Consider the following 27,846-nt stretch of genomic DNA (forward strand, 5'->3'; position numbering starts at 1 on the left):
CTCAATCACTGTGGCATCAGAGAGGTAGTGCATTCGGGCTCCCTGACAGGTCCTGGGCTCTTGGCACTGCAGGGGATGCAGAAAGGAATCAAGAGGGCCCACCCTGGCCTCAAGACACTAACAGAAAAGACCTGCCCTCAGAGGACTAGGACAGCCAGTAGAATGCCATCCCAGAACCTCAAAGTGCTGGAAGGGTTTGCAAAGAGGTGGCAGCATTTCCGGCAGTGAGCCCAGAAAGGAATCCTGGGTGATGAAGATATTAGAGGTGAGTCAGACACTGTCCCACCTGGCCTGGAAGCCTGAGACTTCACCAACTTGTGACATGTGTGGGCATGTGAGTCCAGGGCAGCCACTCACCCTGCCGCCTCAGTGACAAATCACCCATCAACCCCTGATTTGAGTTTTACCCCAGGCCCAGCACAGACTTTCCTTCTGGGAAGCCTGCCCCCACCTTCCCAGTCTGAGTTAGGGCCTCCCTCCCTCCCTCCACCGTCACTCAGGCATCCATCCCACCTAACACTGAGAAGATGGGGCCGTCTGCTTACAGGTGGGTATCCCCGTGGGGCTTGAGGGCAGGGGCCCAGTCCTGTTTGCCTTGTGCCTCTCCCTCAGCCTAGTACAGCACCCAGCCCGCGGCAGACGCCGAACTCGCCAAACACTTATGGAGAGAACAAGTGAGCAAGCGCAGTGGGGCGAGGGTGTGACTGCGGGCGCACACACGAGCAAAAGAGCAGAACATACAAAACCTCTTTCCAGGGGCCTGTTTCATCCCTGCAGTCCCAGGATGGGCCTGAGTGGGTTCTGGAGGCCCCAAGGCTCTCACAGTGGCTCCCCATTCCCCCTTCCTCAGTTCAGGGTAGACAGCCCAGGAGGAAGATGGACATGCCCGAGCTGCTGGCAGGAGGAGGCTGTGAGCTTAAATGCCCTGCCCTCTCTCATTCTTACTGTCAACACACAAATTACTCTAGTCCAAGTGTCAACTGAATAAAGCCTTCCCGGGGGCGGGCTGGGCAGCTGCCGGCCACTGTACAGAACATCCCATTTACGGAGGAATGCCTTCCTGGTGCCTCACAATTATATCCCAACTCAGCTTCGGGCTGTGGAGATTTCTGACCTTCCTCTACTTGGAGTGTGAACCATCAGTCCTAATGGCATCTATATCATGTGCAGATGGGCAACCTATACATGTCCCTGTGCAGAGACCAAAACATAAATATCACCACCAGGTGACTCTCTGGAGACAGACGCAAGTGGAGACCAAAACACCCAGATGACGTCCGTCCCTGCTCGGATTTTTTGATACTCTGATGATTGCCAGCTCAAACTCAGTGATAAACAATCATCTGGACTACGGGGACCTTGGCTCTGGGATGGAGACAGAAAACTGCAGAGATGTAACCTTCCCCCTTCCATCTGTGCCTGAACTCATCCCAGGTCCCCTCACTTTGTGCCACAGGGACCCCCAGGCAGGTGTGACTTGCTGCCCCACTGCCCCCAGCTCCCTCTCCCCACTCTATCACCACTTCCTCTCAGCTGCCATTAAAATGGGAAAAGCCTGATAAACTCACAATCAGGACACTGATCACGAGCTGCCCTTCCCCTCCCAGGACATCTGCATCTTCTTAAGAGCAACGCCCAAAACCTTTGTATTTTGAATGAAATCAGATAGGCTGGGGTTTGATTCCGGGCAGAGCTACTTACTAGCTAGATGACCTTAAACAAGTTAACCAATCTCTGTGGTGCAGTTTCTCCATCTGTTAACGAGAAAAACAACACCCACCCCCCCCCCCCAGCCCCCGCTATTGTGTGGGTTAATAGGACAAGTATTGTAGCACAGTGACCAGCACAGGGTGAGCCCTGGTGGCGAAGTCTCAGCTCCCTCCTTCATTCCCTTCTCCTCGGTCCAAAGTACTTACTTACTTTCCAATAACATTTTGGAATCACTGGCCAGCCAGTCCCATTGGGCTCCTCTGAGAGCCGCCACCACTCCCAGGGCCTCAGTCAGGAAGGATGGAGAAGACAGACACACAGCCCAGCCCAAGATACTTACAACTTCCTCACCAATAACACGGCCTTGGTGGTCGGGGACGGGGGACTCCGAGGACTCCACTCACAACCCACGTTGCTGAGGGGGCTCCTCCGGAAGCAGGAGAGCTGGGGCTCCTCGGGGGGAACTGGAAGGAGAGCACAGAGGCTGAGGAGGCAGCACACCTCACCGCCCGTCCGGGGGAGCCCTTGACTCAGTGCCCTCCCCCGACCCTGGCACCAGCCCCTACCACAGCCAAACAGCCACGCACAGATCTAACTGTGCTCGGGAAATCAAAGGATGCCAAAGTCCTCATGTCAGGCTAGGAGGTGAGGCAAGTGAGGGGAGGTGCCTGGGGGCCAACTTGCCTAAAGGGGAGCAAGACTGGCACCAAAAGTTGAGGCTACGGGGCTTCCCTGGTGGCACAGTGGTTGAGAGTCCGCCTGCCGATGCAGGGGACACGGGTTCGTGCCCCGGTCCGGGAGGGCACGAACAGAGTTGGAAGAGTTGGAACAGAGTTGCCGCGGAGCGGCTGGGCCTGTGAGCCATGGCCGCTGGGCCTGCGCGTCCGGAGCCTGTGCTCCGCAACGGGAGAGGCCACAGCAGTGAGAGGCCCGTGTACCGGAAAAAAAAAAAAAAAAAAAGTTGGGGCTATGGAGTCCCGCAGGCCTGGTGGTATGGCCTTGGGCAAGTCCCAACCTCTCTTCAGTTTTCTACAATAAAGTTAAATGATGATACAATAGTCACCATAATACTGCTGCCTCTCACTGGGACATTGGGAAGCTGGTATGAGACACCAAGGAAGAAAGTCCCTCAGCACAGGGCCTGGCACACAGGGCATCTGACTATAGGATGGCTTATGAGATGCAAGGGAGTTAGGAACCTACTAACTCTAACAATAAGAATAGTTCATTTGAGAGCTTACTATGTGCTATGCAGAGCTTTTAACACCGTATTTAATCTTTACAACAACCCTGAAGTAAGTTAATAACATCAACCGTATTTTACTAACAAGGGAACTGAAGGGCAGAGAAGTTAAGCCGTGAAGGAGGAGGATTCGAACCCAGGCCCCTTGCCCTCGCAAGGCCAGCTGGACGGCGTCTCCATCAGCCAGATGCCCCCACCCAGCTGGAAGCTCTACCAATCTCGCTGGCAAATGTCACTGGGGCTTTCCCCGAAATGCTTGGGCCAGGGAAATAACAGGAATTTAAAGGGTCAAGCAGGGAATCTCTCTCTGGAATGCGCAGAGCAGTGCTGGGAGCCGTCTCTGGGAGCTCTGAGGACACAACTCACCATCCACCAGCAAACGCACACTTCCAGCCGGGCGGCCATCCTCGTAGCACGAATAGTTTCCAGAGTCGTTGAGCAGCACAGACCTCAGAAGCAGCCTCCTTCCCACGCCAGCCCATCTGCCTTGGCGTGAACCTGTGACCTGATTCCTGAGCACCCAGTGAACGGTGGCATTGTCCCCCGCTTCCCCACCTGGGCAGGTCAGGGTAACGCTGGCCCCTGGCAGGCTGGTCAGCACATCGTTTGCCACCTCTGCAGGGGGAGAAGACACTGGGTAAGCCCACAGCAACCTGACAAAGGGACTTCATCCGATTCGGGAAGCCACAAAAGGCTCTAGTGCTAAACATCTCTCAAGTCCATCCATTGGCCCAGGCCACCATCACATCACCTCTTCCTGGCTTATGGCAATGGCCTCCCTGTGGCCTCCCAGCCCCAGTCTTGGCCCCCTCCACCCAGCTGCCCCAGGGAGCCTTCCAAAGCGGCTCTCTGGCCACCCCACTCCTTTGAATAGAAACCCCTTCAAGGGCCTACCGCTGTCCACAGCATAAAGTCCAAGTTTAGAGGCCTGGCCCACAGGGCTTTCCACCACTTGCCCCCTGCTGACCTCTGAGGCCTCACCTCTCCCCGCTCAGCCTTAGAGGAGACACAGTCCCCCCCACCCCATCCCCACACAACTTCCTCCTGTTGCAGGTCTCAGCCTAAATGTCCCTTCCCCAGAGGCCTTCCCCATCTCCTCAGCTGCATTAGGCCCCCATTCTACCTCCCCCACCATGTCACCCATCACACACTGCCGTATAATTACCAATTCCATATCCATCTTCACTTCAGGACCCCAAGTGCCACAAGAATAGGCACCCTGTTTTGTTCTCTGTCATATTTCAGTGCCTAGATCATTGCCTGGCACACGGCGGTGGCCCGCTGAGCACTTGATGAATGTATAAATGAACGTATACACATAAGAATGAATGCCAGGTACCCAGTGGGACTCACAAGATGCATGAGTACACAGGAAGTCTCAGAATCCCAGGGTCTCCATTTTACAGGTAATAACTGAGGCACAGAGGAATCAGGAGACTTGCCCAAGATCACCAATAACTTAGCTACACAGCTGAGAGGCAAACCAGGTCTTCCAACTCTGTTCAGTGCTCCCTCCAGAACCCTACACCTATCTATTAAACCACTTAGGGTAATGCTATATTTATTCTAGGGACCAAATTGGAAAGTAAAAGAGAACAAATGCAGTCCCCATCCCTGAAAAATATTATGCTACTCAAGGAAAGGATATTAAAGATACAAGTAAACTTTTTTTTAGTATAGGTTAAATAGATTCATAGAATCTAAGATTTTGGTTTTTTAATAAATTTATTTATTTATTTATTTTTGGCTGCGTTGGGTCTTCATTGCTGCACCCGGGCTTTCTCTAGTTGCGGCGATCGGGAGCTAACTCTTCATTGCGTTGCGCGGGTTCCTCATTGCGATGGCTTCTCTTGTTGCAGGGCACGAGCTCTAGGCGTGCGGGCTTCAGTAGTTGTGGCTCGCGGGCTCTAGAGTGCAGGCTCAATAGTTGTGGCGCACGGGCTTAGTTGCTCTGCAGCATGTGGGATCTTCCCGGGCCAGGGCTTGAACCCGTGCCGCCTGCATTGGCAGACGGATTCTTTTTTTTTTTTTTTTTGGCGGTACGCGGGCCTCTCACTGTTGTGGCCTCTCCCTTTGCAGAGCACAGGCTCCAGACGTGCAGGCTCAGCGGCCATGGCTCACGGGCCTAGCCGCTCCGCGGCATATGGGATCTTCCCGGACCGGGGCACGAACCCATGTCTCCTGCATCGGCAGATGGATTCTTAACCACTGGGCCACCAGGGAAGCCCAGAATCTAGGATTTAAATCAGTCTAGCCAGCTGAGGAAACTGAAGCCAGGGAAAACAGCAAGTTTTCATGTTAAGCACACTTGGTCCTTCTAACCAAATGTGTAGCCATTTATTAGCAAACAGCAGCAATAAGTCTGGTCAAAGATTTCCGAAAGGCCCAGCAACAGCCTGGGCACCTGACCTCACCTCCCACCTGTGCTCCTGGGCTGGGAGGACCAGCACTAGTGTCCTCCCGACCTGCAAAGCCTTCTTGCTTGGGAGGAGTTTTTAATCTCACGCTTAACTGACTGTCCCTCCTCCCGCCAAGGTAGCTGTTGGAGAGGACAGAATAAGGCTCAGTGACTCCCAGGAGGATAACACTCAAAGCCAGCGGCGCTGGTTGTCCAGATCAACCGACGGCCACAGTCCAGAGATCAGGGACATGAGCATCAAAGGGACAGCGACAGCTCCTGTCTGGCTACACAGACTCCCTTCAATCTTCCTTCTCACCTTATCACTTGGAGTCAGAGTCCTCCACCCTGGCAACCTCTGCCCCGAGGTTGGCAGGTAAGGGACAGGTGCAAGGGCAGCATAGCAGCCGGTCACCTAGGGTTTCTTTCTCTTCACTATCAGAGCCTTCGACTTTGGGTGAGAAAAATGGCTGAATCTCACCATGCAGCGAAGCGAGTGTGGCCAGGTTCCTCAGACCCCTCTGCCTCACTTTCCCCCACTATGGGCCAAGATGCATGAGTACATGCATCTTGAGGAGGTCCCCAGAGCCAGGCACCAGTGAAGAGGACAGAGTTAGGTGGCAGAGAGACCCTGCCCTCAAGGACAAGACATGTAAGACGCATTCACTGCTGCAGAACTGGGACAGAGGACACAGGGTGCCCCTGAACACCAGCAAAATCCCAGTCCCTAGGAGACCAAGTCCACTGAGGGTACCTCCATGCCCAGAGGGCTTAAAAGAGGTATGAAAAGCCCTAACTACAGGACACCTTTCATACATAATCTTCAGTAATATATTTCCAGCATTTCAAGTATCATTTTTAAAGGTACTATATGATATTGAACACATGCAAATTAATATATGTAATGCACATGAAAGCTATGAAGCATGAAACACCCCCGAACTCCTACCAACCAAACCACTAGCACAATCATTGTCTCTGAAGCTCCCTCTGTGTTCTGCATCCCCCAGCCTCCCTGCTTATACAGTGTTACATTTTGGACTTATCGCTCCCTCACTTTTTTTTTTTAATAGATCTTTATTGGAGTATAATTGCTTCACAACACTGTGTTAGTTTCTGTTGTAAATGGGTTCAGTTTCGCTACTCATGGATCCCTAAATTTTTCTTAACTTTGTGTGATATTTGAGAATTATGTAAATAGATTACAGTCTTCTGTGACATGTTTTTGTCATTCATTGTTTCCATGATTCATGTAGCTATAGTTATTCATTTTCACTGCTGTGTAATATTCCATTGGACAACTATAGCATTCTCTTGCTGAGGGAGGTTTTGGGTTGTTTCCAGTGTTTTGCTATATCAAAGAGTGTGCTATTAACTTTCTCGAAGGTGGCTCTTGGCTCATTTGCCCAAGAATTTTCCTGAGTAGAATTGATGGTCCAGTGGTGTGTGTGCATGTCACACATGTCCTTTTCCTTCATAATTGACACACAGTCCAAACCTTTTAAGTCTTATGTGCACCTGACAGTGGCTATGGCTTGCCACGTCCAGTCCACATACTGAATTACATCTGTGCCTGAATCAGGTTAGGTCTAGAAGACACACCGACACTTTGAATCAGTATATCGATACTTTCACTTTTCCATTTTCCACTTAATAAAGCAGCTATAAGTACAAAACCTAACATGGACGTCAAGTTCATGCACAAATTACCAACATTGTAGGAACAAAGACGGAGACACCATCGGGAATTCCCTGGTGGTCCAGTAGTTAGGACTCCGAGCTTCCAGTGCAGGGAGCACGGGTTTGATCCCTGGTCGGTGAACTAAGATCCCGCAAGCCGCATGGCGAGGCCAAAAAAAAAAAAAGATGGAGATGCTGTCAGAGTAGGACAGTCTTCTGGTGGGTGGCCCCACTGTGCAGTGCTTACAACATCCCTCCATCAGCTGACGAACGGAAGTCGGAATTCACAAGGCATCAATACACAATAGATTCTCAGGGTTGCCTGAAAGTCCAAGTAGGGGTCAAGGACCATGGCAGGCTCATCCTTTCCTTGGCACTTTCCACATGGCACCATCCTTAACTATATATAGGTACCCCTCCCCAGTCATGACTATGAGGCTGTGAACTCCCACTAGCACTCCTCAGAGAACTCAGTAGGTGCTTAATTAATGTTTAATGTAGGTACCCACAAGGTCAGGGCCTCCACAGTGCACACTCCCAGGAGCCCCTCTCACACAGGACACAGCGGTCTACGTGGTGCCCCTCGAGTGGTGCAGTGGGCAAGCCCTACGCTAGAGACCAGAAGAGCCAGCTTGTCACAGCCAGGAGATGCTGAGGAAAGAAACTATAAGCCTGGAGCCAGAAGGGACTCTCTTTTCTGCTTCTGCCTTTGCCAGTTCCAGGAAATATGTTTCTCTGGTCACTTCCCTAACCCCCAGTTCAGATGGAAGCTCTTGCCGTGGCTAGTGACCAGCTTGAACAATAGCAGGGGCTGTTCTGTTCCTGAATTCACCAACAATGGCCAGAGGATTTGGGCAGCTCAGAGAAATCACAAATAAAAAGACTTTTTTTCTCTTCTACTAAAGCAGAGCTTCAGGAGCAACATAATGGCCACTTCCTCTGCCAAAGAACTTGAGTAATGGTTCTCTGAATCTTTAAAACTGAGTCACTATTTTTTTTTAATGGGGAATGATTAATTATAAAACACCCATTGGCAAGTATTGCCTGTCCCTGCCCTTCTTCAAAATACATTTCTTCTAGAACCTGCGAACAATGCTGTGTTAACTATGCTTTTAAAAGCATTCTATGCAGGATGATCACAGTCAAAACACTCAGAGAGGAAAGACCACAAGAAAATACCCTTGCTACAGTCAGAGTGGGCAGTGCTGCCCCTACCCAGCCGCCCACCCCTCTGCCTCCTGACCCCAATCTCTGAGTCAGTGCCCGTGACACCCGTGGGGCTGCGTAGGAGGCCCTGGGCATCTCTCTCTCTCTTTTTTTTTTTTTGGCTGCACCTCGCGGCTTGCGGGATCTCAGTTCCCCAACCAGGGACTGAACCTGGGCCAAGGCAGTGAAAGCCGGGCATCCTAACCACTAGGGAACCAGGGAACCCCCGCCCGAGCAACTCTTTGAAAAGGAAGAGGTGATGTTCACAGAATGCCCTCCTGGTACTTCTACCCACCTCTCCAAATGATGGGACTAGAGGCAATTTCTTTCTCTTCCTTTCATCTTTCTGTATTTTTTTCAATTTTCTATAAGTTGTTTGTATTACTCTTATAATGAACACACACAGACACACATACATATGTATATATATATATATATATATATATATATATATATTTAAGACAAAGAAGCTACATAGCCTGGATCTGTCCAAGTTATCACGCCTAGGGAGGGAGGAGGTGGGGCAGAATGCAGTGGACACCAGGAAATAGGGGTGGGGTGAGAGTGGAGTTTTCAGGACAAGCAGCTTCTGACGGCACCTTCCAGGTCAAAGAACGTTCACCCCCCACGCTTGCAGCTCTGCCCTCCAACCCTTGCAGCTCTCTGTTTTGTCACTTTCGCTGCACGCTGCACGTTTAACCCTCAGCCATGCTGGCCTCATCCCCTGGTGGACACAAGGTCACCACCCCTCCCTATCTGCCCTGTTTGTCTGCTCCCTGGAGTCTGCCAGGGCCCTCCTGAAGGCCTCCCTTATGGGGAAGAGCCAAAGGGAAGAGACACAGTGGGGAACAGGCGAGGAGGGAGCTCCTGAGAACATCCTGTTCCCCAGAGATGTGCCCCAGCCATTCTCACGCTCCCACTCTGGGAGGTGAGGGGACCAGGTGGGGAGGGAGGGGTTGGCCCTGCACACCCTGACATTCAGCACAGCATGCAGTTTAGCATCTGCCCTTGAGCAATTGCTCAGCCGTTTGAGGCCAGCATTGCAAGCCCATGCCTGTCCCCTCCTTAAGACTCAAGAATTTTTTTGTGCACCATCAAGTGCAAAAGGCCAGAAACCTTAATCCTGGAGAGAGAACTGACAGTTAGTGGTGAACACCTACTATGCACTGACACTCCTCTCCACAAAACCCCATGGAAAACTTAAAACTACCTATAACACAGGCCGCCCTAAGATAAATGTCCCTGACATGTTGAGGGAGCCAAGAGGAGGGGTAGAACACTCAAAAACGGAGGGATTCAATGGAAGAGATATTTGGGTTGAGCCTTGAGACATGAGTAGGAGTTTGATAAGTGGAACTGCAGGGAATGGCATTGTATAAAGAGGGAACAGCATGGAAAGGCATTGAGAAGTGAGGGCCCGGGTAGGGCAGGTATCTGGTGTCCTCCAAGGGGATCAGAAACCTGACTCTGCAGACAGAGGTATGTGCAGGCTCAGTGCCCACCCACCTCCAACCCCAGCCTCCAGGACAGGAGCCAACTGTGCTTCCTCCTTCTGTTAATCTTCCAATCACCAGTGCCTGCCCTCCCCCACCCCCACCCCTTCCTGGCCTCCTAGTGCATCACAAAGCATCCCAGAGGCAGCAGAGAGGAGGAGGCAGCGAAGGACTGTTGAGCCTCCTTTGTTCTTACCAAGGTCAATGTGAGATGCAGGGTGGCAGCACCCTACATCCCAGCTGCCTACGAAAAGGGATTGTGCAGAGGACCAAAGCACCTCACTTGGGACTGAGAGCAGCAAAGTATCCCCTCCTGAAAACAAATCTCCCCAAATCTCCTCCTCAACTGTCAATGAACTCAGTATCTGGTCTGGTCTTGTTCAGTCACTGACAACTAACTGGGTGGGGCTGGACTGACAACCAAGATACACTCGTCTTGATTTGTCCTTTAACATAAAACACATCTCTAAGAGTGGCAGGCAGCCTGACATAGGGGAAGCAGCCCTGTGTTATCAGAAGACCCGAGTTCTATTCCTGGTCTTGCCACTGACTTGCAATGAGCCTTGGGCACATCACAGCCCCTGACAGAGCCCCACTCACCTTCTCTATGAGGTGAGGGTTCAGACTACAGTCTGAAGCTCCCTGCTGCCCCTGTTCCTGCCGTCTAGCATCTTATCACTCTGAATCACTAGCTCACAGAGGGCAGGAAGCATGTCTGTGTCTGTTTATCTCAGACAACAGCCCAGCTTGAAAATACAATTAATCTATGGACTTATTATTCTAATAGTCAATGACTTTTGGAGAAGGATGATGGCCGGGGCATCCCAGTGCCCTCAGACAGACGCATCTCCTTATCCCTAGAGAGCCCCAGGAGAGGGAAATTCCCATAACCTCCCTCGCCTCTCACTCCTCAAGGGGAAGAGAGTTTAGGTCCTAGTAACCTCTGGCAACCAAATCCACACCTCCCGGCCCAACGCTCACGCAATCCCACTCCCTGGGCCGCTGGGCCCCCCACCATGGCCGACACCTCTCAAGCCTGGGAACTTTGCAGTACAGCCCTGGGAAGTGAGACTCTTCCCCCTTCCAGACCTAAGGTTGGGTGCCAGAAACCCAGACAGCTTTCTTGTTTTTCTACTTTTTTCCTTCTTCAAGTAAACTTGCAAATGTCAATAACCAGAGAAAAACACGCACACGGAGACACATATTTCTCAACTCTCTTGCAGCTTGTTGTTCTTGCCAGCAAAAACAAGTTCAGCTTCCTGGACCCGTTTATGTAAGCGGTGAAGCAGCTGCCCAGTGCCACCGCAACACGGGTTTAGCTCACGCCTGCTAATCCACCGCCCCGGTTTCTGAGCAGGGACAGTCGTCTGGGCTGGCAGCTGGGCCCGCTAGCAGCACAGGACGGCCTCCAGCCTCTGGGGCTGCAGAGACACAGGATCTCAGAAGGGGGTCACAGAGGAACCGCAGGGCCCCTGTCAGCGGTAAAGACCCTGATCTGGAAGGAGGGAGCTGCTGAGAAGTCTCCAGGAGAAGAACGTGGGAACCTCATGTTCAGAGGGAAACACATGCAGAATTTGACCCCATGGGGCCTAGAACGAGTCCCCAGTGTGCTCTGTCCCCTCTCCCTGCATCCCCATCTAAGGACTGAAACCAATGTCCTGACTTCCTGAGTAATAATAAATGTAACACCCAGCACCACCTACAGCATTTAGCAGGTGTCAGGCGCTTTACCTAAGAGCCCTCCGCTCCTACAACAACCCTGCTATGGGGGAGGCTGGTCCCCGTTTCCGTGGAAGTTCAGAGAAGTTAAGGAACTGGCCCGAATTCACACAGCTAGTGAGGGAGGGAGTCTGCGTTGGCTCCGGATGAGTCTGGCCAAAGCCCCCCTCTCTCCGGGGGTCCAGGCGCATCCCCGTGTTCCAGCCCAGCCCCACTTCTCTGGGCTGCCCACCACCCTGCGTCTCCCCCTCTCTCCCAATTTCCCCTCCTCCTCCCTGCTCTCCTCAGGCCTTTCTACCCATCACAGAGGCTCAGGGAGGGGGGTCCTGGGGTTGAGGGGTCTGTGTGAAGGGGGAGCGAGCCTTTTCCCACGCAGCCCTGCCACACCAACTAGCCCCTCAGGGGCTCTCCCAGGAAACCGGGGGCCAAATACCCTTGATCTTTCTCCTTCTACCCTACAGCAACAGCACTCTTGTGATGAGTTATAGTTTAAAAGCGCCCCCCTCCCCGACGGACTCCCAATCTCACACACTCACCAGATCATCCACTCACTTCCCTAAAATCCCCAGAACGCCCTCCCCTGCCATTTAGGGCTGGGCCTCTGTGGCCCCTGCCACCTTCTCTAACTCAGCTCCCAGCCCCACCTCTTCCACAGCCCGCTCCTCAGGTTGCTGACTCCTGCCCTCCTCTCTGTCTAATGTGTTTGTACTTCTGTACCTGCTCGTATTTGTCTTGTATTTGGTGGAGTCAGTATTTATCTTGGCATGGCCTTCCCCTCCATCCGCACCAGGGACTGTATACTTACTGCTTGGACGGAGGGTCTGGGAGGCTCCTTTGGACCATAAAAAGGTAATACTGGCTGCTGACTCAGAGACCAGCGCGTGTGACCAACTCCTCACAAGAAAAACATTCAATCCTCCCCTGGCAGCATCACAGATAATCAGCTGGCCCCGGCCCGGAAGGTCTGGCCTGGGTCACCTCTCAGAGATTATAAACTAATTAGAGGAAAAGATATCAAAGGAGGGCAAACAATTCAATTCCCCCACCCCCACCAAACCCCAAGAAGCAGATTGAGAAATAAAAAGAGTAAAGGCAAGACTAAGCAGGCCGGTAAGAAGCGCACATGGCCACAGGTGGACACAGACGGGACCTGGGTCCAGAAAGGGGCTAGGTTGGGGCTACAGCCACGGAGTGGGTGCTGATCTAAGAGTTGCTCTTCTAGGGCTATAAAGGCCCTTCAAGATGATTCAGCCAACCTGCCCATTTTTATAGATGAGGAGAACCAGGGCCCAGAAATCACACAGCCAGTGTGTGGTGGAGCCAGGACTGGAGCCCTGGGCCTTGGGACTCTGGGTCATGCTTGCCCCACAGCCCAGTGCCTTCCCAGGAACACAGCACAAAGGGTCCTGTCTTCCTGTCTCTGAACTTGGCCTTGGAGTCTAACCAGGAGCCTGACCCACATCAGGGTCTTTCCTGTGTTTGTGGAAGCAAAGGGGGGCAGGGGGCAGCACACACCTGATATCTGTTCCCCCTTCCCCATCCCAAACCATATCCACTCCCACCACCTGCCCCAGCTTCCACTCCTCCACCCCTTTAGATATGAGGAAGCAAAGCCAAAGATTTGAGAAGTCACAGAGTGGAGGTGTGGTAGGGAGTGACTAGAAGGGACACAGGAGAGCCTGCTGGGGCTGGTCATGTAGCTGAGTGGTGGTTACACGGCTATGCTCAGTTTGTGAAAATTCATCGGGCTGTTAAATTTATGCTGAGTGCACTCTCCCGTATGTATGTCACACTGCCATACACATTTTATAAAGCCCCTAAGTCCTCCTGCCTGAATTCAAGCCTACATTCTTCTCCTTACTCCCATGTACCATGAGCAGACACACACACACACACACACACACACACGCACACACTGGTCTAGCTTCATGTCACCATGAAGAAAGCAGCTCAGGATGGAAGAGCAGGCATATCTACCCTCAGTGAAACTGTGAAACCTGGTTTCCAGCTTTCCTGCCCCCAGCCTGTTCCCCTCATAAATAAGCCAGGCCAGGCCTACAATGTTTTGAGCTAGGGAGACTCAGCATTATAACTATGTCAGTGCTCCCTAAGTTTTCTCTAAATTTTACTTGATCCTAATAAAAATACCAACAGGACTTTTTTTTCTTGGAAGTAGGCAAGCTGATTTTAAAGTTCAAACAGAAATGTAAACAAGCAAGGATAGCCAGGAAAATTCTGAAAAAGCAGAGAACTGAGAGGAGGATTAGCCCTACCAAACTCTAAAGCATATTATAAAGCTATAGTTATTAAAACAGTGTGTGGTACTGACACATGAGTAGACAGACAAAACTATGGAGGAGACTAGAAAGTTCAGAAGTAATAGTAACCCAAAATAGCTTTGTCTGCACTATTGAACTGTACCCTTTAAAATGGCTAAGATGACTGACCTCCCTGGTGGTGCAGTGGTTAAGAATCTGCCTGCCAATGCAGGGGACACGGGTTCGAGTCCCGGTCCAGGAAGATCCCACTTGCCATGGGGCAACTAAGCCCGTGTGCCACAACTACTGAGCCTGCGCTCCAGAGCCCATGAGCCACAACTACTGAGCCCAAGTGCCACAACTACTGAAGCCTGTGCACCTAGAGCCCGTGCTCCAAAACAAGAGAAGCCACCACAGTGAGAAGCCCATGCACCGCCACAAAGAGTAGCCCCCGCTCTCCGCAACTAGAGAAAGCCCGCACGCAGCAAGGAAGACCCAATGCAGCCATAAATAAATAAATAAATAAATTTTATTTTAATAAAATAAAATGGCTAAGATGATAAATGTTATGCTTTTGTATCTTACTACAATTATTTTAAAATAGCTTAGTTTGAGTGTTGGCTATATAGAGGTGCTATTGTAAGCTTGCACGTAGATGACCTAACTTGATCTTCCCAACAGCTTATCTTACAGAAGAGGAGGCTGGTTACATAGCTAATTAGGGGTAAGCCTAGATTCAAACCCAAGCAATCAGGCCTCAGAATTTGTGCTTTTTTACTACTCAATCTGCGGACAAGGAGTATAAACCCAAGTATATACAGTAATTTGGTAGATTTTAAAGGTGGCTTTTAAAATCAGTGGTGGAAAGATGGATTATTCAATAAACTATAAAAAAGGACATCGGGTGATAACTGGGGGAAGAAAAGTTAGAGCCATACCTCAGTCCATGATAAATTCAAAATGGATCAAACATTTAAATACAAAAAATTCTTAAAGTCACCGGAAAAAAAAAATCTTTTTTTTACTCCCTCCCAAAAAGAATCTTTTAAGACAATCTTGGCATAGGGAAGATCTTATTAAGTATGATACAAAACGTACAAGTCATAAAAGAAACTGATAAACCCAACTACAATTTTTTTTAATACACAAAAACCACCCCCCACCCAAAAAAAGTCAAAACACAAATGACAAACTAGAGAAAAATCTTCACAACTCATATCATAGAGGACTAAATTCTTTAATATATTAAGAGGAAACAACCCAACAACCCAGTTTTTAAAAATGAGCAATGAATATGAACAGGCACTTCATAGAAACAGGTTATGCAAGTCTCTTAAACATGGGAAAACCTGTATATTCACACTCAGATAAGATAAATGCAAACTAATTCCACACAGATGCCATCTCTGTGTAAATAGCAGTTTAATAACACATTTTCATCAGAGGTGTGGGGACACAGGCATTCTCTCATTGCTGCGGGGAGTATGCATTGGTGCAACTTCCACTCTCACTCAAAAGTACAAATGCACATGGCCTTCGACCCACAGGTTCACCTTCAAGGAATTTATCCTGCGGATGTTCTTGAGCTCAGGCAACATGATGGATATGCACTTACTTCCCAAAGCGCTGTCTGTAATGGCAAGACAGGAAACAAGCCCAAAGCCAACGTCCATCAAAAGGAGACTGTGTAGGGACTTCCCTTGCGGTCCAGTGGCTAAGACTCCTCACTCCCAATGCAGGAGCCCCGGGCTTGATCCCTGGTCAGGGAACTAGATCCCACATGCTGCAACTAAAGATCCCACACGCGGCAAGGAAGATCCCACGTGCCGCAACTAAGACCCCGCGCAGCCAAATAAATAAAGATTTAAATATATTAAAAAAAAAACAATTAATGTTAAAAACTTAGCACTATTTTCAGGACATACCTAATCTCTCAAAAAATGTGAACAATTGTAATTATTATTCCCACTGCATTAGTGGGTCTTTCCCCTTTTCTGTGAGAAAGTCTTCATGCTATAGCCTCCCCCTCTCCTCCCATCAAAATGGGGTCTTCAGATCAATAGCAGCTATCAAGCACCTGCTTTTGTTTGTTTCAGCCTCAAGACGTGTTGCTCTGCCTGGACTTGGAGTGACTTGGCCCAAGGTCTGCTGGCTTGTTAAGCGGGTAGTCAAGAGACAGGCCTGGACTGTCTGACCCCTGAGCTGTTTTCTCTCTCTGCTGTCCCAGCTGCCTTAAGAGACAGAGAAAGATCACTTACAGTGACATGTGGTTGTAAAACATTCCCTTGACCCAAAGTGATATGAATGGATATGGGGGAGGAGGAGGTTACAGTGCAATGGCTTAAACATACACTGTGGCCTTAACTATTCTTCTTAAGAGAAGTACTGAAGAAGGACACTTCCTGGGGCAAAAGTAGGGCTGTCTTTGCCACACCAGTGCATATGGAGCTGGTAAGTCTGAGGACACTGAGAACAGAGACGATATCCTTGAAGTCACCATGCTTTGGGAAGGGTGGGAGTTGTGGGTGACACACGTGATACAGTGGAAAGAGCAAGGTTCAGAGCAAGGTCTGTCACTTCCTTGCTGTGCGATGTTGAGCAAGTTGCTTAATCTCTCTGAGCCTCGGTTTCCTTTCACCTACTCAAGGACACTGCTTCAGCGATTCTCACCTCTCTGTCAATTTTTGATCTCTACTAGATCATTTCCATCAGCAAGCAAACATGCTGAGATTTCAGTCTTTTTTTTTTTTTTTTTTTTGCGGTACGCAGGCCTCTCACTATTGTGGCCTCTCCTGTTGCGGAGCACAGGCTCCGGACGCGCAGGCTCAGCGGCCATGGCTCACGGGCCTAGCCGCCCCACGACATGTGGGATCTTCCCGGACCGGGGCACGAACCCGCGTCCCCCGCATCAGCAGGCGGACTCTCAACCACTGCACCACCAGGGAAGCCCTTTCAGTCATTTTTTTAAAAATTCTTTTCATGACCCCACTTCTCCAGCCAACGAACAGTCCATTTCTTTTCTCCCCTTTACGGCTAAAATCCTCTGAAGAGTAGCCTCTACCAGCCGGCTCCAGTTTCCCTCCTCCTGCTCTCTCTGCAAACCACTCCTGTCAGCCTTAGGCCTTCACCATTTCGCCGAAACTCCTCACATCAAGTCAGGGTCACCAGTGGCCTGCGTGTAGCTAAGTCCACTGGTTAGGTTGTCCTCTTGCCTCTCAGCGGCGTTTGACACCACTGACTGCTTCTGCCTCTTGACGCACTGTCCTCACTGGATTTTCTGGACAACAACTCTCCTGGTTCTCCTCCTGCTTCATTGGTCTCACCTTCTCAGTCTCCTCCTCCTTTTCCAGCCTGAGAAGGTTGGAGTGTCCCAGGGCTCAGCCCGGGGCCTCGACTCTTCTCCATCTACACTTTCGCCCTCGGTGATCTCAGCCACTCTCAAGGCTTGAAATAATATCTGCCATCAGTCGACTCCCAAATACATACCTCAACTCAGTCCTCATTCCCAAACTCGACTCCGTACCCAGCTCGTCAGCATCTTCTCGCCTTGTCCAATAGAAAGCTCAGTTTCAACGTGTCCGAACTGACCTCCTGATCTCCCCCCAGCAAGACCTGCTGTCCTACAGTCTACCGCATCGATGCACTGCCCTCAGACTCCTCTCACACACGGCTGCTGTGAAGAGTAAATGAGGTCACAGATGCAAAGAGCCCAGCACAGTTCCGTGTATGGTCGTCACTCAGTATGGTAACGGTTGTTGTAACCATCACGTAGAGAGAGAAAACCAGAGGATGCTTTTCGGGGAAGGAAGTTGGGAGGTGGAGGGAAACTGAGCACAGGTGCTGGGAGACAACCTGGATGCAGGGCCTCAGGGGGCACACTCCTAAGAGCAGAGCCAGAGGGCAGAGCTGGCGGGGGCAGGTAGGAGTGAGGTGCAGCTAGAAGTCAGGCCAAACCCAGGACCATGCCAGAAAAGCCCCTGACTATGCCAGAGACTTTGGACCTTTTTGGATCTCAAGTGCATAAGAGAGTAAAGCACACAGATGACCCAAAAGAAACTCCCCAGGGCTTCACCAAACGGGGTCTAAGAGTTAAAAGCCTCTTTTTTGCCATCTTCCTCTTGCCACTCCAGTCCTCAAGGATTCTCTTCCAAAGACTGATACCTCAATGACAGTTAGCAACAGGACATTTAGCATTTCCCTGTCCAGCTGGAGTCTAAGGGGCCCCATGGCTGAGGCCTGGTCTCCCCAGAGACAACCCCAAGCTTCACCAGGGCAGCGGGCACCCGTGTGTCCCCACAGAGCCCTCTGCTCCAGAACCCAACAGGCCCTCGGGTAGGACCAGATTGTTAAAGAGGAGGCAGGAATTTTCCTGCGCAAGATGGGAGTATAAGGAATCCCTAAATATTTTTATATTTCTTCAGGCCTTCATGCTTCTTGGTGAGAACTTCCCTGGCCTCCCCTCGAAAAGATCAATTCTACATCCTCCTCAACATGTACGCAGTTCCTATCTCCCGCCCTTGCTTTATTTTTCCTCCTTAGCACTAGTCACTATCATACTATATATTTAATTTACATCCCCAGTAAAATGAAGCCCCAGTGAGCCAGGGATTTTTGGCTATTTGGTTCACTGCTGTCTCCTCAGCTCTTAGAAGAGTGCTTGGAACATCGGAGGAGCTCAAAATATTTTTTTCAAATGAGTAAGTTATTAGCTACGTGCATTTAAGCATTTGCTCTGTGCTAGAGACCTCACTATACACTCTGTAGTACCTTACTTAGGGCATTTCATTGTCATAACAACTCTGCAAGGTAGTATATGAATTATTTCTATTTTCCAGATGAGAACAGTGAGTCTCTGAGAAGTAAAATCCCTCACCCAAGCTCACGTTATTTCTCCATGGCAGGGCCAGGCAGAGATCTGTCTGGCTCCAAAACCTTAACCATTACCTGTGCGGGATGAGCTGTGTTCAGGTGGAGAAGGTCCAGAGAGAGATAAAGGAAGACGCAACAGAAAACCTCTGGAAGAAACTGTTTAGCACTCGAGACAAGTGCTGTCCAGTAGACCTTTCTGCAATGATCGCGAAATGCTCTATACCCGCGCTGTCAAATACGGTAGCCAAGTGTAACTAAGGCACTACATTTTAAATTTGATTTCATTTTAATTAATTTAAATTCAAATAGCCATACTTAGTAAATGTCTACCGTATTCGAGAGAACAGCTCTAGACCTTTAAGACTGACCTGGAAAAGCCCAGATTTGGTGATGGGCACGCTCTGGCTCACAGGTGGGCCGGTGGCAAACAGGCCTGGTGGGACAGGAGAAGCGGAGGGGAATTGACAGCAGTGAGCACCGGGTTGGCTTTGTGTCATCCTTACAAACACCCTCTAAGGGGAGGATTTGTTAACCCAGTCCGCAGAGGGAGACGCGGAGGGTCAGAGATGAGATATGCAGTGAGGGTCCACGTGCCGCTGTCTCAGGGTCTTGGTCCACGCCCCCTTCTCCGACACCTTGTCCTTGGGTAGCTGGTACCCAGCGGGACAGGTCAGAGGGTTTCTCAGTCCCTCTTAGGGATTTAACCTTGACCATTTTCAAGCTCCTTTTAAGGTAGACTCTCAGGGTGGCTGATCCCAGGGCTTCACAGGACTCAATAAATGTTTGTTGCAATGAGTAAACAAGAGGCAGAGCTAAAGTGGGGAGAGATTTCTGGCAACTAGAAGCCCAGTGGGGGAGGGCCCTCCTTCAGTTCCTCAATCACACCACTTAGCCAGTCATCCTCAAACTTGCGAATCACTAGGGGTGTTTGTCGAAAAGGACATTTCCTGAGCCTCACTTCCAGACATTTCTCTTCAGTAAATCTGGGGTGGGGGCCAAGAATCAGCATTTTTGTCAAGCACCCAACCCCCACCCCCAGTGCATGTGGCACACCTGCACACACACACACCAATTCTGATTCAAACAGACCCAGAACTACCCTTTTAAGAAATACTGGTTTAGGGTGAGACTAGGAATGCAGGTAGACATTGGGGGCATAAAGAGGTTGCTGTAAAGGGAAGTTCAGAGGCTGAGACAGGACTCTGAGAGATTTAAAGGTGTACGTGTTTGTTTTGCACACCGTCTTGCATTGCAGATCATGGAAGGAACCTGAGTCACCGAGGTCCAGGCCTTCCACACCCAACACCTACGTCCCAGCTAATCCAGGCCCCTAGACGGCGATTCACCTGAGTGGCCCTGCCAGCTCTCGGACGTGTGGGCAGCAGTTGATCCCAAGGAAAGTGGGCCCACAGCCCGGAGAGCCAGCGGATTTCCCCTCTAAACTAACTCCAGCCTCTGCTACCCCTCTTGGCCCCTTACTTCTCCAAAGCAAGGCATCTCACAGTCATTTGCTCCATGCTTCCTGTACAATGTCTTTATTTTTGCTCTCAAGTTTGTGGGCTGAGTCTCTGTGGGTGTGGGAGGGGAGCTGGGTATTTTCTACTTCTCTGCATTTTCCTTCTGAACTGGGAGGGCTTTCACTTCCTCCCCAAACTCTCAGTTCTGCCTTTCACAGCCTGTCCACGCCTTGAGACCACTTGGCTCGTCCCACCTGAGCACCAGGAAAATGGAGAACTGGCTGCAACTGGCTGCCCTCGCAGTACCTTGCAGCCACTTAGGAGCAAAAGAAAGCAGCAGCTACAGCAGTAACCTCCCTGGGGCAGGTGCCCTGGGGTGTGGTGTGAATAGCAACACAGGCAGGCAAGGAAGCCTTGTGCCCTCCTGGGCGACCCAGGCCTCACCCCTGCCTTGCCTCCCTCTGATAAAACAGTGGGCAAACCCAGGCTTTCCCTTCCCTTGGCCTCTTCTGCCCAGCACTCAGCCATCCAGGGGTGACTCTCATCTTGGCCCCCAAACACCCCCAGCTCTGCCTGCTGGGCTAGGATCTACCACCCCCGAGCACAGGGCCATGGAGGGGTGGGCCTCCACCAACTAGGCCTGACAACTTCCCATCCCAACCTCTCTGAACCTCAGCCTCCTCTTTGGAACAAAGTATTATTTAGATCCAGTGGAGAATTAGAAAACTTGTGTAAAGCCTAGGTGGCCTCAATCAACAATGGCTGTTACTGGCAGGGGTTATAAATGTGTGCTGAGAAAAAGAATCCCTTTGCTTTCCTCTCCCAAGCACGAGGAACACAACCATTCAGAAGGCAAAAGAGACCTGCAGGCACACCAGCCCCTGGCTCTCTCCAGCAGGGAGGGGTCAGGCTGAGGGTGTTCACCCAGGGTAGGAGCGCCGTGCGGTCTCGCAGTGAAAGCCAGAGCCACCGTCTCCCCAGCCATCTGTTCCCAGAAGCCTGCCGGCTGCCCCCTTGGTTTTCCACTGTGTCCTCCAAGAAGCCCTCAGACCCTAAAATAAACCTCTGGAGAAGCAGTTGCCCAGCTCCTCTAGAGGAGAGCCTAGACGCGCAGCTGGGCATGCCGCCAGAGCCCAGAGAAAGGACTAGCGGCCAAAGGTACATTACAGTCCACAGGAGCAACAAGTGCCCCGTGCCCTCTGCCTCAACCCTCCTTCTCTCGTCTGGAAGTGGAGTCCAGTGCGTGCCAGCCTCAAGACGTCCCAATCCCTGGCCAACCTCCCCACTTGGCTTAAATTCCCAGGGCTGAGGCACACGGCTTGCTAGAGCTGGTGTCTGCCTAAGGGAGTGCGGGCAGCAGGCAGCGGGAGGGTCCGTGACTCAGCGCCCATGATGTCACTCCCTTCACAGTCAAGGCACTGTCATCCACACATAAACCCGGGGGGCTGAGGGGAGAGCCAGGCGGGATGCCTTCCCCAAAGCTGAGGGGCAAAGGGGGCGCTGGTACAAAGGACGCCCCGGGCAGGAACTCCACCCCGCGAGGGCATCTCCTTTTAAAGTAAGCCGGGCCGCAGTTGTGTAAGGACTCCTGGGGCACTGGGAAGGAGACAAGGGAATCAGGTTTCTGAGAACACACCAAGTCCTGTACGCAGACCGCAGGGAGCTACCCGGCCGCAGGGCAGTCACGGGGAAAGCGCGCCCGGCCAAAGGCGCAGGACGCAGCAGGGGGCGCGCGAGCGAGCGCCCGCCACCGGACAGCTGGGTCAGCCCGGTGCCTCACCTCGTGCCGCGGGAACCCAAGCTAGCCCCGGACAAGGGGAGCCGTCACCGCTCCGGCCTCCCTCCGCCGCCCCGCGTCTGCGGCGCCCACAGCGGTTCCCTCACCCGCCAGCTGCTCCAGCCCTCCAGATGCGCCCGAAGCCCTTACCCAGCGCGGGGCAGCCCCCCGGGGCCAGCGCCGTCCCGGGCGTCGCAAGCAGGGCGGTCAGCAGCGCGCAGCGGACGGCCAGCATGCTTCCTCCTCGGCTAATGCCCCATGGTCCCAGAGAGGCGGGCGGGCGGGCGGACGCGCGGGTCGGGAGCGGGCGGCCGGGGCGGGGCGGGGCGGCGGGCGGGCTTAAGCCCCGAGGGCAGCCCCCATCCCCTGGGGGCCCGCGATCTGCACGCACTGCGAGTCCCCGATCCCCGCGCCGCTCTCGGCTCGGCTCCCTCTGGCCACGCTCCGTGTCAGTGCGACTTCCCACTTACACATGACTCAGAGCAGCGGACGGTCCTGGCAAAGCAAGAAAACATTTGAGGAACTCGCACTGGAGTTGTCTCTCGGCCGTTCCAGGGTTTTGTTACGAAAGCCGAAGCGGATGGCGCAACAGCCCCGCGCACCGGCCGAGCGGAGGGGTGGCTTCCTGCCGCAGCGCCGCACCTGAGCCGCGAGGGCAGGATCCCCGAACCCGGCGGGGGCGAGCTCAGCCGGCGGCCCTCCTCCCGACTTCTGTTGATCAGAGCAGGGGAATCAAACACCACTGGCTCGGTTTTGATTTTTGGTTTCGTGACCAGGCTTACTCTGTGAAAGGAGCACCTGGCGAGCCCTGGAGGAGGCGATGTGCCTTTTACCGTTACAGTAAAGCGGTGCTTGGCAGCCCTTTCTGACCCTTGGAATCACCTGGGAGCCCTGAAAACCATCGACGCCTGGGTCCCACCCCCAGACATTCTGATTTAATGGATCTGGGATGAGGCTTGGGCATCAGGGGACTCACTACTGTAAAGGTACCTTCTCTCTCCGTGCCTGTCTGTTCCTTGCAGCACGGGCAGGGAGAAGGTTTGGACTTTGGAAGCAGATAAAGACCTGGGTTCCCATCCAGACCTCCACCTACTGTGTCTGTGACTTCTGTTGAAATCCCTCGAGTTTCCTCATCTGTCAGATATAAGAAAGTCTATAGTGGTCGGGATGTTTATGAAGATACCGTGGTTGTGAAGCTCTATACACATGACACAGGGTCCAGACCACAGGTGCTCAATCGATGTCAAAACGTGCATGTCCGCCCTCCTGATCTGACAGACAGAAACTGGTGCTTGGCTTTCAGAAGCAACCACAACCAGCTCTTGAAAGGGCTCACCAAGATTCCCCAAGGAGCCTGAAGCTGACAGGGTGGCCTCAGAGCCGAGTTTGGAGGGAGCGCAAAGTGCTGAAATAAGGTCTCAGCTAAAAAGTTTCTGGCCCAGCAACTGCTAATTAGAATGTGCTTTTCCACTTTGGGCTTCAGACTGATCCTAACCAGGATCCAGGTTCCTGGGACAGCAGGAATGGGTGTGGCCTCACGGAAGCCCCCAGACCAGTGGATGGGACCTGGTCTGAAGAAACAGAGCTTCTGAAATGCAGCCCTCAGACCCGGTGCATCTGGCTTTCTCTGTGGGAACCACCCATCGGCGGTGCCTGGCAGAACTAGGCACATGCCCTGACCCACCTCCTGATGGAGGCTGGTTTGTGTGGGCTTGCTCTGGCCACACCCACAGACAGGGGGGGAAAAAAGGCATGTTGAAAGGTAGACCTTTTGGCCACTGGCCCTCTCTCCTGATATTTTAAATGAGGTTGCAGGTGGCCTGGAAGGTGGTTCCCACTGTGGTTGCCCCCTTCCCCTCTATTTGTTGCAGATACAGACCTGAAAAAAATCAAAGGGAGACTGAAACCAGAAGGCTGCAGAAAGCCCTCTGCTCAGAGAGGAGAGTCTGAAAGAGGGATGTTCAAGCCCAAGAACAGGTGTCTCATACCGCACCCTTCTTCTGCACTGAAGTGGACTGCCCTGTCCAAACCACCAGCCGGAGCTTATGTTCTGGAGTCAGACAGATCGAGTTCCCATCTCAGCTGTGCCATTTGCTGGCTGTGAGACTAGGGCAAACTACTTAACGTCTCAGAGCCTCTATTTCATGATTTGTATGACGAGAGTAACAATACGCAAGTTACTGGCATTGTGGTTCATATGAAAATATCTGGTCTATCTTTATCTTCTCAGCCTCATTTTCTGCTCTCCAAGCTTGAATATAATTCTGTTTCTACAATATTATTTATGTCTTCTCAACTCCACACCTTTGTTCAAGTTATTCCCTCTGCCAGAAATCGCCCTAGAGAACTAAATTGTTGCCTGCCATATTAGTAAACAAAGGATGTTGCAGCCATCAAGCCGTCACCCTGCTGCCCCCACGGTGCCCCCTGAGGAAACTCAGGATGAGAAAACACAGGATACTGGCCCCAGGTAGCTGAGGTGCATTTCAAAGGAATGATTTCAGTGAGCCCAGACTCTTGCATCTTCCCATACGTAGAAAAGCACTAAATTCCTTAACCTCAGATGTCTGGTTTTCTTTTATTAACAGTAATCTTTTGATGTTCCGACTACCTGGTCTTTTGATGCAAAAACTCCCGTATATCCTGGTTTCCTTCTTGCCTCTTCGGAGCAGTCTCTCAGATTTATTTGAGATGCTGTCTTGAAGTCCTAAGAATGTCTGCTAAATTAAATAGAACTCTCAACTTTTTTTTTCAGTTGACACCCTCCTTTGTCCTACACCCTACTAACCCTTAAGACTCATGATGTCTTCTCCAGGAAGGTTGACTGCTTCCCTGGAATCCTATCATCCACGAGGTTGGATTAGGTGGTCTGTCTCTGTGCTGCCTCAAAACCCCCTCCTGACTTTGTTCACCACCCCATCTTCCTTGCCACACCGTAAAGCTCATCATTGTATTCACACGGCTGAGCAGGGCCTGGCATGTGGAGGGCCTTTGTCAGGGAGATGTGGCCTCCCCTGGGGTACAGTCTGAGCAGACTCTCTGAACTCCTTCAAGCCCCACCTGAGTTCTGCACTAAGTGAAGGTTCAAAATTCATGGGCCAACATTCCAGGCTTTGTTATGAAAAACACTGATAAGGAAGAGAAGAAAACATACATATTCAGTTCAGCCTGACCTGCCCTCTCCCAGGCCTGGTTCTTGATGCCGGCACCCATGGGGGTCACCAGTGTCTCAGGCCAGGCTTATTGCCCCAAGGAAGAGGAGAAGACTCGGGCCTGTGAGGGATATAGACTTGGCAAGAGCTCTGGGGTGAATTGCAGAGTGAGGATGGGGCTATCTGGTCACCAGAAATCAGAAATAAAGACCAGACAAAGGACTTCCCTGGGGCGCAGTGGTTAAGAATCCACCTGCCAATGCAGGGGACACGGGCTCGAGCCCTGGCCCAGGAAGATCCCACATGCTGCGAAGCAACTAAGCCCGTGCACCACAACTACTGCTCTAGAGCTCGCGAGCCACAACTACTGAAGCCTGCGTGCCTAGAGCCCATGCACCGCAACAAGAGAAGCCACCGCAATGAGAAGCCCACGCATCGCAATGAAGAGTAGCCCCTACTCGCCACAACTAGAGAAAGCCCGCGCGCAGCAACAAGGACTCAACACAGCCAATACTAAAAAAATAAATAAATAAACTTATTTAAAAAAGAAAAAAAAGACCAGACAGGGCTGGAGCACCCTGGGGACCTCGACTGTCAGACTCACTGCAGTGATCCTGCAGTAGAAGAGACAGCTAGGACTTTAACCAGGGCACCCCTCTTGGGTAACTGTGCTGCTTACAAAATGCTTTCACAACTTGATCTCCTTTGAATTTCTTAACCCCGAGAACTAGGAGATAGTGTCCCCAGTTTTCAGAAGAGCACACTGAGGCTCAGAGAAATGAGATGACTTGATCAAGACGGCACAGCTGGTACCTGGCCGCTCTGGAGTGAAGTCTGGCTCTTGACCCAGAACTCTCACTGAGGGATGGTGCAGTGAGCACAGGACCAAGGACACTGCAGGACATCTGTCGAGCCCATCACAGCAGGCACTCAGGGATAGGTAGGCTGAGAGGGGAGAGTAGGCTGGGGGTCCCTGGCACTTGAGACACCCCCTTCTTGGGCCTCCCAGACACTCTCCTTCCACTGTGTGTGTCCCTGCAGTTACCCTGGTCTCCCCTAGAGGGAGAAGCTCTGGGCTGGTGCCACTTTTTTTTTTTTTTTTTAAATTGAAGTACAGTTGATTTAAAATGTTCTGTTAGTTTCAGGTGTACAGCAAAGTGATTCAGTTATACATATAAATATCTACTTTCTTTTCAGATTCTTTCCCCTTATAGGTTATTACAAAATATTGAGTATAGCTCCCTGCGCTGTACAGTAGGTCCTTGTGGTACTGCTTTTATCAGACTCCTTCCCAACCAGCAAGTCCTCTCTCACCTTTGACCTGAAGAGATTAAGCCTCTTAAAGTCTGCCACAGACAGAAGTCTGTTGGAGGCCCCATAGAATAAATACACAAATTGTTTTGAATCTAAAACGTATTATTCATCCTCTGTTCCTCCGCCCTCAGACCTCCTGAGGGAGACTGGTTTGCCAAAGATGAAACAGGCAGTGACCGCTGGTCAAGATCCCAGATATACTGACTCAAAGGAGTCTTCTTTTTTTTTTTTTTTTTTTTTTTTAATTCTCTCCCTGCCACCATGCCCTCCAGGCTTGGGCTGCTGTGTTAGGGCCATTCTCACCTGGGAGAGTTTAAAACAATACCCTTTGTTTTCTATTCACTTTTAGGGGCAATCATGATGCTAAGAAAGGCAGCAGGGTTGGGGAGTGGGATCGGGCTGACCTGCAGACCCCTCCCCTGGCCTCCTGCCCTGACTAATCGATAATTACCGGAAGGTGCTCATTATTCCCTGAAACTTTCCCCTCCCTTTCTCCTCATCTGGGAGGAGGTTGACAGCATGCGGCCAGCTGAGGTATAACATGGGGACCCCTCTAATCAGCAGAACTCAGTGTCTTAGGCCAGCAGCACCCCCAAAGATCAAGCCCCAGCCAGGGCCCGGCACCCTCATCCTGCCTGGGAAGACTTCTCCACTCACTGGGGAGGTGAACCCCAGCTCCACAAAACACTCAGGCTCTCTCCATTCACCATCTACAGCAGAGCTTAATACATTTTCCGTTCCCTTTTTTGTCACATCACCAGCTGAGTTGGCCCTCAGAAAAGGGATTTTTTTTTAACTGAAGTATAGTTGATTTGCAATATTATGTTAGTTGCAGGTGTACAACATAGGGATTCAATATTTTTATATATTATACTCCATTTAAAGTTATAAAACATTGGCTGTATTCCCTGTGCTGTACAATATGTCCCTGTAGTTTATTTATTTTATACATAGTATTTTGTACCTCTTAATCCCCTACCCCCTCTCCCCTGCCCCACTGGTAACCACTAGTTTGTTCTCTATATCTGTGAGTCTCTTTCTGTTTTGTTATATTCATTTGTTTTATTTTTTAGGTTCCACCTATAAGTGATAATATACAGTATTTGTCTGACTCATTCACTAAGCATAATATTGTCTAGGTCCATCCATGTTGTTGCAAATGGCAAAATTTCATTCTTTTCATGGCTGAGTAGTATTCCACTATATCCATTGTGTGTATGTGTGTATCTCACATCTTTGAGAAGGGATTTTTAGCACCATTCTCCAAAAGGTTTATAAAATCTCCCCTTTTGTAATGTTTATAGAATGTTATAACGTAACTGCTAAAAAGCAGCACAATTAAAATATGATCTAGCAGTGCCATTTTGGGGTATATATACAAAAGAATTGAAAACAGGGACTCAAACAGATATTTGTATACCCATGTTCACAGCAGCATCATTCATAATAGCAAAAGGTGGAAGCAACCCAAGTGTCCATCTTTGAATGAATGGATAAACAAAATATGGTATCTCTATACAATGAGATATTATTCAATCTTAAGAAGAGAGGCAGTTCTGACACATGCTGC

At 50.9% G+C, this 27,846-nt stretch overlaps 1 protein-coding gene across 1 annotated transcript in view; it reads right to left on the bottom strand.

The window, feature by feature from the left end:
- IL6R (interleukin 6 receptor) overlaps positions 1–22,248 on the bottom strand; it is a 47,715-nt gene extending 25,467 nt beyond the window's left edge. The window contains exons 1-3 of the mRNA XM_029230676.1: positions 21,961–22,248; positions 3,320–3,568; positions 2,051–2,174 (exon numbers count right to left, since the gene is read on the bottom strand). Of these exons, the coding sequence (XP_029086509.1) occupies positions 2,051–2,174; positions 3,320–3,568; positions 21,961–22,045 (458 nt within the window). The 5' untranslated portion in view covers positions 22,046–22,248. The remainder of the gene's footprint in view (positions 1–2,050; positions 2,175–3,319; positions 3,569–21,960) is intronic.
- Positions 22,249–27,846: the final 5,598 nt, after the last annotated feature.

Source organism: Monodon monoceros, unplaced genomic scaffold, assembly GCF_005190385.1.
Source record: "Monodon monoceros isolate NGI ecotype Baffin Bay Population unplaced genomic scaffold, NGI_Narwhal_1 Super_Scaffold_18, whole genome shotgun sequence".
Lineage (NCBI taxonomy): Eukaryota > Metazoa > Chordata > Mammalia > Artiodactyla > Monodontidae > Monodon > Monodon monoceros.